This window comes from Poecilia reticulata, chromosome 18 (assembly GCF_904066995.2).
Source record: "Poecilia reticulata chromosome 18, P_reticulata-male-v2, whole genome shotgun sequence".
Lineage (NCBI taxonomy): Eukaryota > Metazoa > Chordata > Actinopteri > Cyprinodontiformes > Poeciliidae > Poecilia > Poecilia reticulata.
The window spans coordinates 1,824,540-1,846,551 of NC_088847.1; the positions used below are offsets into that span (position 1 = coordinate 1,824,540).

At 39.9% G+C, this 22,012-nt stretch overlaps 1 protein-coding gene across 3 annotated transcripts in view; it reads right to left on the bottom strand.

Moving 5' to 3' along the window:
• focad (focadhesin) overlaps positions 1-22,012 on the bottom strand; it is an 87,022-nt gene that overhangs the window by 39,811 nt on the left and 25,199 nt on the right. For all 3 annotated transcript variants that reach the window (XM_008434902.3, XM_008434901.3, XM_081599401.1), the window contains exons 12-27: positions 17,486-17,590; positions 17,297-17,398; positions 17,073-17,200; positions 15,351-15,477; positions 15,023-15,157; positions 13,538-13,588; positions 13,358-13,441; positions 10,515-10,647; positions 8,725-8,913; positions 7,283-7,404; positions 7,108-7,200; positions 6,882-6,970; positions 2,072-2,113; positions 1,874-1,982; positions 1,612-1,728; positions 37-275 (exon numbers count right to left, since the gene is read on the bottom strand). In XM_008434902.3, coding sequence (XP_008433124.2) covers positions 37-275; positions 1,612-1,728; positions 1,874-1,982; positions 2,072-2,113; positions 6,882-6,970; positions 7,108-7,200; positions 7,283-7,404; positions 8,725-8,913; positions 10,515-10,647; positions 13,358-13,441; positions 13,538-13,588; positions 15,023-15,157; positions 15,351-15,477; positions 17,073-17,200; positions 17,297-17,398; positions 17,486-17,590 — 1,865 coding nt within the window. The remainder of the gene's footprint in view (positions 1-36; positions 276-1,611; positions 1,729-1,873; positions 1,983-2,071; positions 2,114-6,881; positions 6,971-7,107; positions 7,201-7,282; positions 7,405-8,724; positions 8,914-10,514; positions 10,648-13,357; positions 13,442-13,537; positions 13,589-15,022; positions 15,158-15,350; positions 15,478-17,072; positions 17,201-17,296; positions 17,399-17,485; positions 17,591-22,012) is intronic.

The window sequence follows — 22,012 nt, forward strand, 5'->3', positions numbered from 1 at the left end:
ATGTGTTTAACTGGGAACTCTTCTCAGAGCCAGTACCTGAGGCTCTGGTGGTGCAGGCTGGAGAGAACCATGCCCACTGCCAGGCCCGAGTGGAACTGGACAGCCTGGGAATCATCTGCAGAGGAGGCGTCCGGCAAGCCGGCCTGCAGAGCTGAGAGGACCTGGACCAGAGCGTCCCTCTGCCACATCACCAGAACTGGGACGAGCAGGGACAGAGCCAGGCTGGCACAGGAGCGGGCAATGGCACTGGCCGTGTTCTCCCCAGAGTACGACCGCTGGGGACGAGCGGACAAGTTTTTACCCGTAAAAACAATTGCGGGTAAAATATGTTTTTTGTTTTATGATAAAACTCCGGCAGCTGGGGTTGCCAGAATTCAACCATAAAAAAAATTACAGGTAAAAATGTTTTTTGTTTTACAGTGAAACGCCGGCAGCTGGGCTTGCCGAAATTCCACTGTAAAAAACAATTACGGGTAAAATATGTTTTTTGTTTTACGGTAAAACTCTGGCAGCTGGGGTTGCCAGAATTCCACTGTAAAAATAACTACAGATAAAAATGTTTTTTGTTTTACGGTGAAACGCCGGCATCAGGGGCTGCCGAAATTCCACCGTAAAAAACAATTACGGGTAAAATATGTTTTTGTTTTACGGTAAAACTCCGGCAGTTGGGGTTGCCAGAATTCCACCGTTAAAAAAATTACAGGTAAAAATGTTTTTTGTTTTACGGTTTGTTTTACAGCTGGGGTTGCCGAAATTCCACTGCAAAATTTCAGTTAAATACTGGCTGTCAGTATTTTACCGTATTTGATAAAATACAGTAAAGTTCTGTCGACCAAAACTTCCATTATTTTATAGTATTTTCTAAAATATGGTAAATGTCTGTCAACTACAGCTGCCGGTATTTCTTAAAATACGGTAAGATACCAGGAGGTGTGGTTTTCCCTTAGTAAAATTGGCCACATCATTTTGGTAAATTAAAGACGTTGACGGTAGTGAAAAATTAGGTGGAATCGTCCTTTACCTAACTTCACCTTCGTCCAAGCAGCAGGGCCTACCATACAGTTCTCTAAATGTATGACAAATCTATGGTCGGCCTAAAATTAAACAATCCCAAATACATAATTTAATCAAACTCTCTCATAATGATGGTGGCGTCGGGTGTAGGAGTTTCCCCTGCAATCGGTGGATTGCCAGTTCGATACCTGGTCTTCCTTTGAGATTTCATAACTGATCAAAAATAAAAAACAGCGTGGAGAGAAAATTATGGATAAAACAGGAAAGATCACACCAGTTTGGCAGTACTTCTGATATTTAAAAACAAAAACATGTTTAAGCACAAAATATCCATTGATCAAACCCTTATATTGGGATTTGCTTTTCAGCAATATTATCCAGCCCTATTGCACATGCATAGTTAACAATAATAACTTCACTGTTGTCAACTCATCAACTTTGTTGTTATATTTAGTGTCTTTTCAGATAAAAGACATCAGTAGTGACCAAACTCAAAATCGGTAGGTCAGGCTGTGATTGATCGGTCAGAAAATGCAATTGGTGGACCCCTAACCTAAATGTAACTAAAGAAAAAAAAAGTTCTGACATGAAACTCACGTGCAGGAACCATGGAAACAGCTGCCCCTTGGCTTTGTAGCAGCTGCTGATGATGCTGAGCAACGTGTCCAGGACCATGGACATCCAGTTGGCAGTAGGCACAAACTCTGGGCCAGCCTGCAGAGATCACACAGAGTTTGTACTATCAAAGTCCGACTCAGTTTCAGCTCGCCATGGTAAAGAAAAACCACAGGTCAGTATCGGTGGAGGAAATTGTAGCTTTCAGCCTTATGTAAAAGCAGAAACAATGAAGCAGCCTCACCCCCATGCCGCCGCTGCTGTCGGTGGGAAGGTTGTTCTCATACTTAGCAACAACAGCAGCCAGCCCACTCAGAGCCAAGATGGAGTTGCCCTGTACAACAGGACTGTCCCTGGGGAGCAGACAAGACCATCCACCATTAAGACATGTCTCAATACATCTGGGTAAACTCATATGCTGCAGCAGCAGCATATAACTCACTTTGTAGCAGTTTTGATGATGTCCGTCAGCTGATCTCTGGCCCTAAACACAATAGAGGAATCAGATTGTTAGAGTTCTGCATTAAACCTCTCAGGTTCCATTTGTCTATGAGACATTTTATTTCCTTTTTCTGCTGTGTTGAATTCACATAAAGCATTAAACACAGTGTTTATACCTTTACATCGCAAAGGACAAAAACAAACCAAGTAATTATAATGGATAATAAAATAATTACATAAATTAATAAATAAAAGAGATCAAAACAAACTAAGCCCTTTTCTAAAGCAGTCAGTGGATTGTGGTTCCCTCAGAGAATCGTATTTGGAGTGAAAAAGTTGTTTTGGGACAGTTCATAGACGTGGAGCGACAGCAGAGAAGGCCCTATCTCCCATGGTCCTCTGTTTGGTTTTGGGTATGTGGAGAAGGTTTGAGTGGGTGGAGCAGAGTGAGTGAGTTGTGTTTTGTGGGTTAAGCAATTCTATGAGATTGTTGGGGTCTTCTCCGTAGATGCATTGGTTTGTGAGGAGGGAAATCTTAAATTCCATCCTGGTGGAAATGGGAAGCCAGTGGAGAAAGTGGAGGATGGAAGTGATGTGGTCATGTTTGTGCACTCTCATCAGGATCCTAGCTGCAGAGTTTTGGATGTATTGGATCCTCTGCAGGCTCTTACTAGGAATCCCACTGAGAAGTGTGTTGCAGTAGTCCAGTCTGGGGGAGACAAAGGCATGGAGAAGTTTTTCTGTGTCAGAGGGAGAGAACTTGAAGACTGACTGACTGATTCACAGTTTGATTAATTGACTGACTGGTACGGTAACTTAAAAATAAAAGCGTCTTATTTTGACGGGCTTTAATTTATAAATTTTACATCAGTTCTGGATGGGATTTGCTGGGTGTTCTCTAGAGCAGTCGTCCCCAACCACCGGGCCGTGGTCTGGTACCGGTCCGTGGACTAATTGGTATCAGGCCGCACAAGAAATAAACATTTTCGTTTTATGTATTATCTGAGTCTGGAGGATCTTTTATTTTGAAAACCCTTTAACCAGATTCTCTCGGTTACGTCTTGCACGCCAACATTGAGCCCACAATGAGTAAGAAACAGATGTCTTTGGAAAGTTTCTTTGGAAAAGGGGAAAAAGACCAGACAGAAGAATGGATTTATCCTGAACTGGTAGGTGAGTCTGAAGTACCAAGTTCGCTCCGCATAATATGCACCGGCTCGCTAATCAAGCTTCAAACTGCCTCGCCATTACAGACCAACCACCCTCTGCATAAGCGACACTTCGGGTGTCATTGTTTCCCAGATAGGACTGTCTTGTTTCAGAGAAACAAGCTCAGGGCTCCCATTCATTTGTTGTTATCGTGAGTTAAACTTTTCATGAAAGTGAAATGTTTGTTTTTGTGGCACATCTGTATCTTATTTTGAAGGGATGTGTAAACGTTACCATAGCAACCAGAGTCAGAGAGGTTAGGGCAGTGGTCGAGACGAGAGGAGTAGAACTTGTGAATCTTAAGTCGGTTCACACGGCACGATTTTAGGATTGTTGGCCGGTTTTCAAAACTTCTGTGACCACACACGAGGCAATAAAAGTACAACAGATTCGATCGGTTCGTGTGTCCAGCCACGTAGCAGGAGCAAATCTTGCCGTGTGACAAAGCTTTAGTACAAAATAATGTTGTGTCACAACTACAATCTACCTGCAATGCATATAGCTAGTGTAAGCATCAAGCCCTGACTGAATGAATAACCTTGTGTCACGTTAATGATGGATAGCTGAAAAATTACCCGGTTTATCAACTGTGGTAGCAACCCAGATAGCACACGATGTTAAATCAATGTTGAATTATAGTTAGAACTGTTGATTTTTGGTTGAAGTCGACAAATGATGGTGGATCAACCATCAAACAACCATCCAATCAAACCGTTGAAACTGTGTCATTGAATCAATGTTGTTTTGTCGTTGAAATCTGATGACTGAAATGCCGAAGTCAATTAATGGTTGATTTTTGGTTGAAGTCGACAAAGGATGGTGGATCAACCATCAAACAACCATCCACCTCTAGCCAAGTGAAACTGTGTCATTGAATCAATGTTGTTTTGTCGTTGAAATCTAATGACTGAAATGCGGATGTCTGATCAACATCTGATTAATGTTGATTCAATGTATGTTGTTTTGCGTTCCCCTCCTCTCCACCTCATCCTAGCTCTGGGTCAGAGCATTTTATTAGTGATCGGGGGTTATCACGTTTTAAATTAAGCACTGTAGAGGATAGTCGGTGCTGATTCCTTTCAGCACCAACTATCACCGACTATCAGTGAGAATTGTTCATAACAGACTGTTTGCGTGCGATATATTGACATAAAAACATCTACAACTTACTACAAGGAGTGGAGCGGTCCACCCCCACCATTTACATGAGTGGGATGCCCCAACCACACAGCTGCTTCGCTGTTGGCTTGTTTGCAAAAGATGTTCATTCAATGTTGAATTATGATCACAAAGGTTGAATTTATAATTGAGGTCAATGACAGAAGCTGGATCAACCATCAAACAACCATTCAATTCTAGCCAATTAACTAACGTTGAAAATGTGTCATTGAATCAATGTTGATTTATTGTCGATATCCATTGATTGAAATGCCAACATCGAATCCAGGGTGTTTCAGCACTGATCCTCCAAGCCCTACTAGTTTTAGGCATTTCCCTAATTCAGCACACATGATTTAAATTGACGTCTGATTAACGGGGTTTTGCTGAACTGAAAACACGCAGGTCAGTTTGCCTTGAGGACAAGGTTTGGGAAAGAACTCGTGATCTAAATGTTCAATCAATGTAAGCTGTTTTTCACAAAACACGCAGGTCAGTTTGCCTTGAGGACAAGGTTTGGGAAAGAACTCGTGATCTAAATGTTCAATCAATGTAAGCTGTTTTTCACACCTCCTTTCCCTTCTTCTTGACAAGAAAGGGGGAAGTCATGCAGCAAAGGTTGGCAAGGCTGGGAATCGAACCTGCGACAGCTGCGACTAAGGTCTCCATATGTGGGTTGTGCTTAACCAACCCCTGCGCCACCACAGCACACCCCATTTTAGGTGAGGGTTAATCACGTTTTAACTTAAGCACTATGTGTTGACAACATTGAGTTGTGATTCTGTTCTGTACCCAGATAGCACATGATGCCAATTCAACATTGAATTAACATATTTTGCCAACAAGCCAACAGCGAAGCAGCTGTGTGTTTGGGACATCTCACGTATGTAAATAGCAGGAGTGGACCGCTTCACTCCTTGTAGTAAGTTGTAGATGTTTTTGTGTCAATATATCACACACGAACAGTCAGTAGGAATTTTTATGAACAAGTAAGAAAATGTACAGAAATGAATCATAATGCACCATTCTGACCAAAACAACCAATCAGAACTAGTAGGACGCTCTTAGCGCTGTCAATTAGCTTCATTTCCTCACTGCTAAATGTGGCTAATGGGGGAGAAACAACTTATGATTACAAAAAAACGTTTATCTGCCATCACTGGTAGCAATGCTAACTAAACTGAGCATTCACAGTTTGAATCTACACAGCTCTGTGCTATGCTAGATGCAGCACGGCACAAATCGAGAGGGAGGAAGGATGAGCAGCACCACATGAGATTGTGATTGACAGCACTAAAACTCTACTGCTCAACCCCAAGGTTTCTAGAGAACCCTGGGAGAAAGTAGAGGAAATAGATTTTTCACAGATTACCTCTCATACCATACTGTCACAACATAATGACAGTTTTTAAAAATATGTGAAAAAAATATTTATATAAAAGTTACATACTGAAGCTGTAATTTCACTCAGGAGAGGACGGATCAGGAGGGACGGTGGTTAGAGCTGCTGCTGACTGACTCATGTGTTAAGTGGTAAAAAGTACAGGGAACAAGTTAAATATATGAATATGTTGGTCATTTTTTTCCTTAATTCATTAAATGTTAGTGAAACTGAGGCAAATAGTAGTCTGTAGCTAAACTCACACAGACTACCCACCTCTAGTGGAGAAAAACACCACTGGAGAGGCTTATAAATTAACACTCTTGCCTTTTTCTTTCTTTCTCTCTCCCTCTCTCTATTTTGTTTTTGAAAACCTGATTTTATAACTTTTCTTAGCAGCATAGTAACTGCCACAGTCGCCGTTGTATTCAGCTGCAGCTTCTACTGACTGTAGCTGCATACGGCACTGTTAAGCGCTCCAAGCAGGAACAAACCATTTCATGCAGATTCAGGGGGGAGTTCAGGGAAAAAACGGATGTGTGTTTTTTTGGTCTGAGAGGGGTAACATTACATTTTTACTGCTAAAAACAATCTTTGAAAATACAATATGATTAATTTTGTATCTGACAGGACGGCGATTTTTTTTATTTTATGTATATGAACAAAATATAAAACATTTAATTGTGGAGGCCCCCTTGCTGGTCAGGGCCCCTAGAACCGTCATCACTTTTCACCCTTTCACCCCTGCGGCCAATACTCAAAACCACAATATTCTATCAGGAGTGAAAAAGTTGTTTTGGGACAGCCCTACTTTGGAGAGGCACTGTATTTCTCCACGTGTTATCCAGCAGGTTGAGGTTCGTCATGTTAAAAATGGAAACGTTTCACTGACAAAGACTAAAAGAAAACATCACTGGTAACATCATCATGCTACTCAGTAACATCAAGATGGTGTAACTGAGTAACACCATCATGAACTTGTGTTACCCAGTTACTCCAGTTTATGACCCAACGTGACATCATGCCAGATAGTGAAGTGGATGAAGGTGTGAGTGATTCTCACCACAACCAGGCGCAGTGCTGTTCATACTGCAGCTGCTGTGGATCCCCTTTGCCTTGTTTCTGCTGCATTTCCAGATCAGCGCGGCGGCCCTGCATACAGACCCAGACCCAGCTTCATGTCTTCTGTATGACTGTATCTCACTTTATATACAGAGTGGATGATTTCAGAACATCCAGTCTGTATATAAAGCGGGAAAAAAGAAGACCAAAGGAAGCAAAGCTCCGACCTGCAGAAGGGCACTGAACGCCTGGCCCATGAACCCCCTCCAGGCCTGGGGCAGCAGCAAAGCACGGTGCCACTCTGACAGCTGGATGTTCACCTGCAGACAGAACCAGCAGTGGTGTTTCTGTTTTAGCCAAACCAAGCGGCAGGGGTGATCAGAGGAGGCGAGGGGTTTGTACTTCGTGAATGAGGGCCGTCAGGGTCTGCTGGTAGCTGTGGCTCCTGGTGACCAGGAAGCGGTCGATGGGCTTCCCGCTGCGGTCCGTCTGCACAGGGAGCTCGTAGCAGAACAGCAATCCAGCTGAAACACAACGCCAACGGTGGGGAGGTTTATTTTGGCTACACGGTTGGAACAGGCCCTCACAGCACAAAACACCATGTTGATCAGTGCAACATTCAACTATATATGCAATTATTATCATTCTTTCCTATTGAAAGGTTGAATTTACGTTATTATCAGTGGAAACCAAAGCTGTGTCCTTAAAACAGCTCAAGAAAACATGAAGCCATATGGAATGCAACTTATCTTTTCACAAAGAAATCTGGTTTATCAACAGAACATGGATTTAATGTGCATCAGCAGAAAGCTGACTGCACTAACCTGCATTGTGACTTGTGATATTCAAACATGCATCTATACGGAGCTATATTGTACCTTTAAAAGACATCAATGACATGGACACCCACACCAACCCTCTGCATATCCTCCCTCACTCGCTTGTTAATGTGTTCTCTTTTCTGCACTCGCTGTGGCTTTAGATCCCACGTGTCAAACTGAAGGCCCGCAGGCCAAATCCGGTCCACTAATCAATTATAGTGACCCTGTAGAATCTACAAAGTCATATAAACAGAACCTTCAAAATGAAAGTTATGTGTTTAAACATTTTTTATTAATCAAAACAAATCCATGTGGCCTGAAAAGAAAATGAGTTTGACGCTAGGGGTGGGCATTTACCATGAAAATTTCTTATTATGATAAGAATTTAAATTTATCATTGTCTTGATTAATGCGACTTAATGGTGTTAGACATTATTGGAAATGTTATTTATGCTATTGACTCCAGTGTTCCACAAATATCAGTCAATTGAAAATATGATTAAAGTTACTGTGAGCAGATTAGCTATATAAATCACACTTCTTTATCTGGAAGAAGCCAATTTAAATTGGGAATTTTTTGTGTGTTTGTGACACTATGAATGCTAACAAAACTATAACAAATAGTTTTTTCATCATTATTATTTTTTTTATCATTATCATAATAGTACCCCAAAATATCATGATAAAAGTCCATATTGCCCACCTCTATTTGACACCCAGGTTTAGATGGTTGATACTTGAACTTCAGTACATCTTCACATTACTGATTCACTAGTCCCCCCTCCTTCATACATGTACATCTGTCCAGCTTCTGTTTCCTCCTTTTTTCCAGGGCTACTTCCACCTCTCCAGGTGCTTCTAGATGCATTGTAATCACACACCATCATGAATCCAGCTGTCACTCCTGCTGCACGCCTCACTGCTGCTTCTCTGTCCTTGAACACCTTCAGCTTTCTGCACTTTACCACAAAGCTAACATCTAGCAGAAGAAGCAACACCAACAATAAGGAAGACTTTAATCACCTGCTAGTCCGGGCTTCAGTCCAGGCTGCTTATTTTTCTCATAAGTCTTGAGCATGAACGCTGGGATCGCTGCGACAGTTTTCCCTTGGTCTGAACGCAGGCCACCTCCTCTCAGAGCAGAGAAATACACTCCTCGTGGCATCTGGCTCATCTCATGCTTCACCAGCGATGTCAGGAAGGTCTCAAAGGCTAAGGAGAGAAACACTACTAAGATCAGCCACAGGGAACCAGCTTCTCATCCATCGTCAACTTGTGCAGCTAAAGATAGAACCCAGACGGCTAGGCTGAGGACAACTGCTAAAGATGCATTGAGAAGACACCTACTGCTGGGCATCAGTGACCTGGTCAGTGCCACCACAGCACAGAACTTAATGACTTAATGAATTAGGAAATGTCTAAAGACTTTTCTGAAATATCAGAATTAAGTGAATGATCTGCATTCTCCAGGGGATGAACACAGAGGCCGTTGTTTTAGTAATCACTAACATAGCATTTCAAAGACTAAAAAAAGTCCACCTATTTGCAGACATATTACACTCTGACCAAGATGTGGGCAAAAGGTTTAATCATGACTTGAGAACTTCACTGCATGGTTTCATTACTGGGATCATTTCAGAAAGGATTCACTGACTTAGAATCTTTGGATGATTGGATTAAATTTACCCTTGCTTGTTATGAACTGAAGCTACACAAAGAAACAAAACTGAAACTGAATTAGGACAAAACTAAAATGATTGATACACTGTGATTGTCAAAATGAAATCTCTATGAAACTCTTATGATGTCCATATATGTCAACTAATGCTCTTTAGAACACACTCTTGCTTATGTTTAGAATAATTCAGTGCATGTCTTCTCTGTTCTGGAACACCTTTGACACACAAACAGCAGACTGTATTTTTAAGGGTACACTGATATACTGGCTGGCCAATAAATCGGCCTCCAATCTCCCTAATTTTGCAGATCAATTTTGGGTGATCTGCAATTGAACGATACTTACATGAGAAAATGATCTTATAAACTGGTTTCTCTGCTGTCCTCTTTTGCTCTGCCATGAGAGAGACTCACTGACATCACCAGGTCACGTCTGGATATCTACAGTTAACAACAGTCACTCCACTGTTGCTAACTTTGTGACTTTGTTGCTATATTTAGTGACTTTTCAGACAAAAGAAGAAAACAATTGGTATTTGCTGGCCGCCAAACCTTCCTGTAAGCTTTTTGTTTTATCCCTGTGCACCTGCAGTAAAGACCAATCCAGCTTATTGAGCACTATCACTTTGCTTCTGAATCCAAAGAATGGTACCTCCAAGAACCATCATGGTGGCCCCTCCTCAGCCATCTAGAACATCCCCGAATTCTAGGTTGACTTGACCTCTGGCTGACAGATTGATTTTCAAGACTGATAAGAGAAATACTTTACTTAATGTGTTTTTTTGTGAGACGATTTTTGATACACCAACAAAAATTTCTTCAGTAGCTATTTCAATCATCAAATATTTCTGAAACATTATTCCTTCTCCAATCAAAGATCTTTGTTTTACTGCAACTAATCTCGCTCACACATGCACACAGTGTGACATAACCCCACCTCTTAACATAACATTAATAACCACTCAGAGCAGGAAGGAGAGAAGATATTTTCAGAATATGATCATTTTACAGTTATCACCTGGTATCAACAGCTTTGCAACAATCAGAAATCTGAAATCTACAAAACATTTCTGATCACTATTGATCACCTACACTGACCACTTCATCTCTACAGCATTATGTATAAAGTGCTTTACCTGGCAGAGCAGAGTTGGAGGTGAGAGCCAGTAGTTTCATGTAGGATTGTCCAGGGATGGAGAGATCTTTCTCTTCTTCCTCTTCTCCCTCAGCATCATCTTCACTTTCAGAAACCTTCACGGCAGGTCTAGTCTAACGGTGAACCAGAAGAACACATCAGATTCACTGACAACCAGGAGCTAAAACCTGAACAACGCAGCTCGCTCCCTGCACATTTACAGACTGCAGTAAAGTTAAAATTTATTCTGGATTTTCTGTTACTGCACACAATATAAAGAAGTTTATGTTTACCTTTATAAGCTTTGATTTATTTGTTCAAGAACACCCATTCCAGCATGTTTAGTTCAGTAACAGTTGGTGAAATTAAAATGAATTTCAATTTTTTTAATTATTTATTTATGCAGAAGGTAAATTGTTGTTGTAACTCATATCATACAAAAAACCATGGACAACCAGGAACAATCTACAATAGCAGTCAGTCTTGCAACAAATATTCATAGGCCTCCAACTGACGACTGTTGTGGTATGGCAGTCTCATGATGCTAACAGCTACATTTCTGGGCAGCATAGATGATATTCTACAGCAACATGTCTTGGATGACGCCGCCACCTGTTGGTAGACACTGCTAGTCCACCTCCTCTGCTTTTGCCACTTCCCTTTAAATGTCTGCCTGTATGGTTCTAACCTGTATGGTTCTAACCATACAGGCAATTAGAGAGATGACGGAGTCAGGGTGCACCGATTTATAGGCTCTGATTTCATTGATTTCCTTGTTATTAGCTAATCCCCATGTGAAGCCGATTTTATCTACATCGTTAAAGGTCTAAAAATCAGCTACTGTCTTCTTCTGCACAGCTGTGACAGAAGAGGACAGCAGTGCAGAAGACTGACAGATTGACCCACCAGGTCAATTCTGCAGTTAACAATGGTCATACCACTGTTGCCAACTCAACGACTTTCTTGCTATATGTAGCAACATTTCAGACAAAAAAAATGGTATCAGCCAAAATCACAACTGGCAGGTCAGGCTTTTCAATGTTATCAGTTTTCGGCCAAAAAAATGTGCAATTCAAGCACCCCTAGTTTTTTCCCCATTATGATGTGTTGGAAACCATTTTTATTCACAAACTGATCAGATCTAATTAATACGCATTCCTTGTGCTGGAGAAACCACTGTTTGAGAGGTCACATTGTTTGTGCTGAAAACATCACTCTCAAACAGCCTGCTTGCAGTAAAATTCAGAGCTGATCAGATAAGAACTCATCTCCATTACAAATGTAAGATCTGAATCCCAAAGCCTCATCTTTGGAGTCAACCTCCAATTGAGGTACAAGAGCTCTGAACCTTTTTCTTTCAACCTGGCCAGGAAGAATTTCTATTTCAAAACATGCACAGAGAGATCAGTGATCTGCCAAAATACATGTCAAGCCTATCTTATTCATCAATCTTCTCTACCTCAGCAAAAGTTTAAATATCATAGTCTTCTGTGAGAAGTTTGACTTACATACCGGCCCATCAGGTCATGTCTGTTCATTTGCAGTTAACAATAATCACTCCAATTTTGCCAACTCAACGACTTTCTTGCTATATTTAACAACAATTCTGATTAAAAAAAAATTGGCATCAACCAAAATCAGAATCAGCAATCAGGCTTGTTAAAGATCTGCAAACAGCGATCGGCCAGAAAACTGTAATCGGTGCAGCCCTACTTAAGATGGAATACATTTACATATATTCATGACGTACTTTGATTAAATTAATTTCTCTTATTAAACCTATACTAGGTGAGTCTTTGTCACATGGAATGTGAACCAGTACTAGGCTGATTCTGTGTCTTCAAATAATTTTAACAATTCCTGGAGAAGATTCACATAACTTGTAAGTTGATGTAAAAAATAATGTTTATGTTAGTCACATAAATGATTATGCTCAGCAGCAAACAACATATTGCCAACTACAGTTTAGAGTAGTTGGCAATATGTTGCTAACTACTCTAAACTGCAACATAGTTGTATTAATGGCTACATTAATGTAGCCATTAATAAGCCATGGCTACATTAATTAATTAGCCATGGCTACATTAATTAGCCATGGCTATTAATGGCTACATTGACATATTAATGTAGAAGTCATTTAAGCCTGATGTAAAAACATTTTGCTAGACGATGTCAAATATTGAGAAGTTTTAATTATTGTTATCAAACATGCCATTTTAAGCCAAAAAACCCACAGAAATATACAGAGCCAACCACAAGAATTAACTCATTTAAAGTTAAAACTAAGTTTCACACAGATACAAAGACTCTAGCATAAATTATTGGCTATTGAACTGGACTGTTCAAGGTCGCCATCAAGCTGATTTTCTATTAGCAGCTACACATATCTTTTTAATAAACATTGCATTACCAAGACACATGAAAACATACCTTAATCTTGTTTTTTTCTATTACTATAGTTTATCATAGTAATAAAGTAAAGGCAAAAAAAATACAGTTGCAAAGAACAGCAACTGCTAGTGAAATATAATCTCTCTTCCCTTAATATTGAACTGTTAGCAAGTTATGACGGTCATAAGGGTGTCATAGAACAACAGTCTTCAGTCAGAGGCCTCTTCAGATTCATTGCAAGACTGACTGCAATCTCAGATCCTTCCTGCCCCCAGCATCACCAGTCAATCTAATAGTGTCAAGAAGCATACCGGACTATATATCTATTATTGCTCCGTGAAAAACATTTCACATGCACCTGTAAAGTTTAAAGCTCTACTGAGTGTGTATTTGCAGCATTTCAAAATAAAATGTAAACCAGCCAACTAATATGGAGAAGAAATGGAGTCTTACTGCCTCAGGGAGGTGCAGGATGGTGTGGTCTGTTTCAGGAAAAGCTGCCAGAGCTTCGTAGCCACAGCTGGATACCTCTGGATCCTGGTAGAGCACAAGGAACAGTGAGCACTTTTCTACAGTAGCACTACAAACTGATCTGGATGGTTCATCAGACAAATATTTGGGGAGGACACAAACCTGGCTGGCAGCATAACTCCAGAGTAAGCTGACCACCTCCACTTTCAGTTTCTGAAAGAAAAACACACATTTCAACATAAAACTCTATAAAGCAGAACCTGAAAATACTCCAATCTAAAAAGCAGTCAGGCATTGTTTTCTAATGTAATAAAAAGTTCAAAAAATTATGATATATGTTTTTTCCACATTTGTTAAAACTGTCACCATGTCGTGGCGGTATGTATGTGAAAAGCTCAATCTCCTCCACCTCCTCCCTGTGGTACTATCGCCATCTGAAGAAATGCACCGCTCTCAACCAAGAACAACCAATCAGAGCCAGCAAGAGGGTCTTAGCGCTGTCAATCAAGCTCATGTACACACCGCTAAGTGTGCTAATGGCGGAGAAAACATTTATTGTCATAGGAAAACTGCTTATTCGCCACTATTAGTGGTCAATGTAAGTAGCCTTAGTATTCAAGGCATCTGTATATGCCATGATTCCAAGAGAGGAGCTGTGGTACTGCATGTCTGGAGTAATAGAGAAATATGTTAGAGTGGTGAAGGACATGAATTATAGCTGTAAGACTGTGGTGAGGTGTGCTGTAAGAGTGACAGAGAAGTTCAAGATGGAAGTGGAACTTCAACAAAGATCGGCTCTGAACCCTTTCCTATTTGCTGTGGTAATGGACAGGTTGACAGATGAGGTTAGACAGAACTCTCCATGGATTATGTTAAGTGAAAGATGTTAAGTACCGTACCTAGGGTCAACAGTCCAGAACAATGGCGAGTGTGAAAAAGAAGTGAAGAAACGTGTCCAAGCAGGGTGGACCAGGTGGACAAAAGTGTCAGGTGTAATGTGTGATAAAAGAGTATCAGCAAGAATGAAGGGAAAGGTATACAAGACGGTAGTGAGACCAGCAATGCTGTTTGGTTTAGAGACAGTGGCAATGACGAAGAGGCAGGAGGCAGAACTGGAGGTAGCAGAAATGAAGATGTTGAGGTTCTCTTTGGGAGTGACAAGGATGGACAAAATCAAAAATGAATACATCAGAGGAACAGCTCATGTTTATCTGACATGAGCTGTTCCTCTGATGTATTCATTTCTGTAGGAGATAAAAGTCAGAGAAGCCAGACTGAGATGGTTTGGACATGTACAGAGGAGAGACACTGAATACATCGGTAAGAGGATGCTGAGGATGGACATGTCAGGAAAGAGACCTAGAGGAAGACCAAAGAGGAGATTTATGAATGGAGTGAAAGAGGACATGAAGGTAGTTGGTGTGAGAGGAGAAGATGCTGAAGATAAAGTTACATGGAGACGGATGACTCGCTGTGGTGACCCCTAAAGGGAAAAAGCCAAAAGGAAAAAGAAGATATGTCTCATAACATAATGTCACAACATAGTGATAGTTTTAATAAATATGTAAAAATCATATTTTTTTATAGAAGTTACTTACTGCAGCTTTATGTAGTCTACAAAAGGAGAAGAAAAAGCAGCTGAAGTACCTCATACTCCTCTGACTTCACAGTGAGCTGGGGAACCAATGACAGGAGCTCAGTTATGGCTTTAATCATCAGTGGACGGGAGTCGCATTTCAGCTCAGCTCCAAGACTTTTCCATGTAGAGATGATGTCCACTACCTGAGAAACACGATGGAACCCTGATATCACTCAAAGCAAAGTTCAAATAAGCAGCGGGCTTCTCTGGGCTGAAACTGGGGAACTCTGGCTGATAATTCTTGGTACAGTTACCAAGGCAACAAAGTGAACATTATTGAGAAATAAAGAAATAAATTAGAAAAGCACTTGATCATGTGCTGCAGAGGTGGTTTACCTCTGCTTTGCACAGCTCCTGTAAGCCTTGCAAGGAGAGAGCAGCAGGGGTTGCCAGGTCTGGTCTGTTGCACTGCTTCAGAGTGAGTGAGATGGCAGCTAGCATGTCACCTCCATGTTGGTAAGGCCTGAGATGTGCACAAAGATCAGGGGCTAATTAGCAGGGTGCACCAAGGACACATCATCAGTCCACTACAGATGAAACAACCATTCACACTCAAATCTCTAAAAACAGGCAACTTTAGAAGATCCACTGACTCTAACCATCATATTTTTGGACCGCAGGAGGAAGCTTGAAACGTATTTAGGCTGACCTCATGGCAGAGGGTTGCTGTGTGAGGTGGGAGCTCAGTAATGTGTAAATTGCAGCTCAGAAGAGGAGCTGCGCCTCAAAGGCGAAGCTAGGTCCACCCGGCGTTTTGCACAGGTTGCCATGGAGATTCAAGGATTTCTCAAATATGCATGAAGGAATCAAGGCAACACTCCAGGTATGATCTGGATGAGGGAATAACATTCTTAAAGCTCAAAAAAAATATTTTAAATAATACGCCTTTTACATCTAAAATTATTCATTTTTAAGAACTCATGGGGCTAACTTAGCCATAACTTACCAGAAATAATCTATGGAAGGAATAGTCAGAACCTGTGTTTACTGATGATACAAATGATTTGTTGATGTAAAACAGAATGAGATGTTTTTCTGATAAATATTACACTTTGCTTTATCCATGTTTTCCTCAAAAATCCATGTTTTCTCAAAAATGTGCATCCCAAGGTTGCACATTTATCTGCTAGCCACTCACTTCAAAGGTTGCATACAGCACTGCCCCCATAGACCGCTGCATAGTAGGCCTTCATGGGAAGACAGTGTAGGCATTTTAAGCTGGGCTTATGGTTGACACATGTACAATCTGCAAAGAATCAGGTTAAAACAACTTTTGAAGAATTTATACTCTGTATGGGTAGCCCACATTCTCCTAGACTCTAGGGGGCACAATAGAGTGCCTACAGCAGCCAAAATATCTTTTAGAAGTAAAACAATACAGCTGTTAGTAGCAATATGGCAACACCAATGAGTGTGGTGATTATATTGTTTTTGTGGGCCAAATCATCTGTCTTTGTGAACCTCCAGAAGTAGGAGTCATTGCTAGTCCTCCATGTTTTTCCACGTGAAACTGTTACAATAGTTACAATATTTCAGCGGTGCATGGTGCAGAAAATTTGTGTGGAGAGATGTGGTTGCTAAAAAGCTTAAATCAAGCTTCAGATGACATCATTTCAGCAGTTTCACATTTGAGTGTTTCACTACTCTGTACCAGTCCTACACTTGTGCTTATCTGTCTCAGTCAGTAACAAAAAAGGTCGGATCAGAACAGTGACTCATTTCCCATCATTTGAGTTACAAAGTAGGTCAGTAGACTCAGTTCTTTAGTGAATGTCAAAATTCTGTCTCCTCAATATCCTCCTCGGTGTGTACAAAAATATGATCATTTTGTGACTAATCAAGTATTTCAAATGTTTTGTGTTTGTAAAGAAAGTGTTCCATTAAGAGTTTTAGTTTATTGAGTGTGTAAAATACATTAGTTTACAGTTGACTAAAATGTGCAGCTGATCAAAACAGAAAGCAAAACTTTACATAAACTAGAGACCAGAAACCGTGCACGGATCTCTGCTCAGTGCACTCTCTACACACACATCCTATTCCATCAATCAAATGACGCACCTCTCCTTGCAGATATCCCTGAGGCAGGCGGCCCTGGCCACCGTCTGCTCCCACTGAGTGTCCTTACCCACCATCAGTCTGATGTCCTGCTGACCCAGAAGACCCTGCAGTTCTGGGTAGACTCGGTCCTTTGGAGACCCAGGAACAAAGTGATCAAAAAGGATTTTTTTGAAAAGGTTCACATGGAAGAATATAACAGGAATGACTGGCATTTTATTGCTGACCTGTCTTTTCCACAGAGCAGTCATCAGGCGCATTGCAACAGCTCTCAGCTTGGGTGAACTAGCCAGAATGTGGAGAGTCTGCAGCACCATGGGGACACAAAGCTGAAAAAGAGCACAGTGTCCTCATAAGGCTTACAAGACAAAACCTTTACTCTGTGCTTCATTACATTTTAAATATCAAGTCACTACCTTATGGGTGCCGAGGTTTGGCAGGCTGTTAAGCACAGAATGGATCAAATCTGGATTTGTTTCCTTTGACAGTTTGAACAACAGGACAGGGATGAGAGAGGGAACCTGCAGAGACACAAATTCAAATCAGAACAACTTTATTAATCCCTGAGGGAAATAAATTGTTCTAAAAGTTAGAACAACTAACTGTTAGTTAGATTCTAACTAATAATATTTAGTTAGATTCTAACTAAATATTATTCAAGGTTCTTCAAAGAGTTGCTATAGATGTGGGCAGGAAGGATCTTCTGTATTATAGCACATCTGAAGAAGCCTCTGACTAAAGACACTATTGTTGTAGTTTCATGAAGAGGATGATCAGGGTTGTTTTATGAAGAATCCTTCTTTGCACAAGAATCTCCAGAGATTCCACAGTCGTCCTCAGAATTACTTTTTAATAAGATGTTTTGTTTTATGTTTTTTGAGTATTATAAATGTTTGTAATAGTCTTCTAAGTTAATTAGCTAGTATTTTATTTATGTGAATGAGAGGTAGATATAAGTTTCTGCTCCTTTTCTTTCACAATTTCTTTTAGTTGTTACATAAACTATTCATATTTATTACTGATTGACTGAAATAAAAAATGGAATAAACTGAAATAAAATAGATTAGGTGGATAATAAACTGGGGTTAAATTCCAATTCAATAGTCTAACTCTCCCCCCTGCTGACAGGTATTTATAGAGTATAGACCGAAAGTGTGTAGAGACACACTAGCTAATGCTTCCTATTGATGCTGTGATTGGTCATGATTTTGCAGGTTTTTACAGTTTTTCTTTAATGTCAATCAGCAGGTGTCCTGTGGTGTCTGAGCCCTAACCCTAAATTCCACAATTAAATGACAAGTAGCTGGATAAAACCTCCACTAGAGGGAGCTGTGGGCCAAGTCTTCCAGAATCCAGCTATCAGTTGCTGTAGGCAGAGCTTTAAACAATGACTCTATTAACCTGAGTTCAACTTCAGACTGACCAATGAGAGCTTCAGATTTAAAGGACTGACTGATCAACAATGCAGACGATTCCTTTCAGTTCTGAGGTTACAGGTCACAAGTGTCACGTCTGTTGCACACAAAAGCTCTGCAGTAAAACAGTCTAATCTGCATACAGCATCAGTTCTTCCATGCAGCATCGCTGTTGCATGGCAACTACTTCACTTGTTGCGCTTATGAGCAAAATGAGGATGAAAATGCAAGATTTCCATTAAAGTGAAACTTCTTTAATAGAAATATATTCTAAAACGTCATAAATCCTCCGCAGAAATCTCTTTCATCTTCTAATAAAAAGCAGCTGTAAAGTATCAAATGCAATAAGCTACTGAGAAAGAGATTCAATGGATTCAGATATGCCAATAAACATCTACCCATCAAACCTCCAACCCAAGTGGCACTTTGGGAGCAATTAGGGCAGCAGGGGAATACTCCGGGGTGTCTTACAAGCCTTAGTAATGAGGAGCCTTTAACGTTGTGTGATATTTCACATCATCTTCCTCAGCTAGCGACTCCATTTACATTCCCTGAGGGCCAGAAAGAAGACTTTCCCTTTAAATATCTTTCTTTATCATCTGCAGAGGACTCAAGAGCAGAAGGCAGGTTATGGAAGCTATCTCTGTTGTTTGAACATTTGCTGAAGTAATAAGATTACATTACTGTAGATATAGGAGTTCTGCAGATTGCACTGTAACTGCAGACAAAATGCTAAAAAGTTGGAGCTTTTAGCATACCGTCTTTGAAAAGAGCAAAGATGAAAGAAGTTGTTCATTATTAAATATCCATCAGCTCTGAACTCCTAGAAGGAGCTGTGGTTGTCATGATGACATTATGTGCACCATACTGTCAGACTCAGACCAAACGATTTCCTAAAACTCTGCATCCGACTGTTGCAATTGAGAAATGCAGCTGTGGTAACACTTTATTTGAAGGGGGTGAATAAGACTGTCATGACACTGTCATAAACATGACATAACACATGTCATGAACATCAATAAGTCTTCATGAATATTTATGACTGTTGTCATAAAGTGTCATTCGGTAAATCATGGCACTTTTAATACAAAGTTGACATTATTCAAAATGTCTTTGTTATGACAACTTGCCATTAACCTAGACAAAACTGTCTTCGTTATGACAACTTGTCATTAACCTAGACAAAACTGTCTTTGTTATGACAACTTGTCATTAACCTAGACAAAATTGTCTGTTATGACAACTTGTCATTAACCAAGAAATCATGATCTGACATAAATTTGTTATAAAAGTATTACCGATTAAACTTTAAAAATTAGCTTTATGTAGTAACATTTTAAAGCTCTGCCATGTTGTTTAGTCTTAATTTTCTTAATTTAACTGATCCTTAAGTTTTACAGCAAGATGTCTACAAAGCACTTATGAACTTTGCATTTGAAACATTATTTAAGGCTGTTTTTACCCATGTGCTTGCGAGGACTGAGGCAAACGTAGAGGACTGAGGCAAATGATACAAGTTTACGTGCGTGGGGTCGGTTGGACCCCATTTCTAAACACAAGGGTTAAGTAGTGCAATATGCCATCTCCACCAGTGAGAGGCAAGCAGTGCATGAACAGGCGTGCAGTGTGTCGGTGAAGAAGAAATCTTTCATCTTGTGAGGCCTAACCATAGACATAATATAAGAGTAGACCCCGCATTGGCTGCTCTGGCGCAGGAAATACGGCGGCCATCTTGGAGCGGTATACCCTCCTACTTTGCTCAATCAAAACAGCAGAAGATGCCTCAGCACTGAGGGATATTGTTGTTCGGATCGATGGACTATTGATGTGAGGGCTCCACAAACAATATTTCACAAGTAAGATGGACATATTATTGTTGTTACTTGTTTCACTTTACTTAATGACACTGTAATGACACTTAATGACATATTCATAACTGTTGCTACTTGTTTCACTTTACTTGAGGTAAGAGATAATATTAATGACACTGTAATGACACTTAATGACATCTTCATAACTGTTACTTGTTTCACTTTACTTAATGACACTGTAATGACACTTAATGACATATTCATAACTGTTACTACTTGTTTCATTTTACTTGAGGTAAGAGATAATATTAATGACACTGTAATGACACTTAATGACATTCATAACTGATGCTATTTGTTCCACTTTAGTTGATGTAAAAAAAATTGTTAATGAGTCTGTTATTAAATCATTTGACAGTAATAGAGCTTAATGAAATCTATTGCTTGTCCTACTTGTTTTGCTTTATTTCAGGGAGTGGAAATATTAATCATTGTTTTGTTAAAGCTTTTGCTACTATGACTACTATTATGACAAATTTATGTCAGATCATGATTTCTTGGTAGACATCTTGCTGTAAAACTTTAGAATCAATTGACTAAGAAAATTAAGACTAAACAACATGACAGAGCTATATAATATTACTACATAAAGCTAATTTTTAAAGTTTAATCGGTAATACTTTTATAACAAATTTATGTCAGATCATGATTTCTTGGTTAATGACAAGTTGTCATAATGAAGATGATTTTGTCTAGGTTGTCATAACAAAGACAATTTTGTCTAGGTTAATGACAAGTCATAACGAAGACATTTTGTCTAGATTAATGTCAAGCTGTCATAACAAAGACATTTTGAATAATGTCAACTTTGTATTAAAAGTGTCATGATTTTTTACCAGGGGCCGGATTTCCGGCTTTTGACCAAACGGTCCGCCTCAACCAAAGTGTAGTCTCCGGGCTTAAAATCCTTCTAGACCGGAACGTGTCGGCTGCGACACATCTAAATTTGCAGTACAGTAATTCCGCCACACGTAGAGCTATCTGAAAAATTCTAACGGTTTCTGAAAGGGGAGACGTCCCGCTTCTAAATGCCATCTGGGTAAAATTTTATGGTTGATGCTCTGATGTCCCATTCTCCTGAAGGCAGCACAGAGCTGCACCACCAGAAACCGACAGAAACACTGAAGAGAAGAAGAGCTATGATTAATGTAGTTACAGTTCTATCCATGTTTTAATGTTCCAGAGCTCAGTCGTTTTGCAAATAGTTCAAAGTTTAAACTGGCTTGTTGTACATCTTTTATCTGGTAATTTTGTGGAATATTTAACAACTAGAAAATGGCAAAGAACAAGAATATTGTTTCCACTCTGATTGGCTGTTGTTGGCCTACCAATTTTAAGTTGAATGTTCATTAAATTTTTCATAGACACCTGCGAAAATAATTTCTATTCCCATGGCTTTTTTGTTCTCTGGGAAATTATCTTGATGATAAATACAAAAACAAGTATAAAAATCAAAACATCTACAATAGTGATAGTAATATTAATAATAAAATAATAGTCAGTGCAAAGTAGCCTACAAATTCTTTATTGGGGGGCGGTGAGGGACCTGGATAAAGGCTAGGGGGGCGCTGGCCCAAAAAAGGTTGAGAAACACTGATTTAGTTGGTAATATTGCATGTTCTAAATTACTTGCAAAAATATTGACTGAAAGGACACT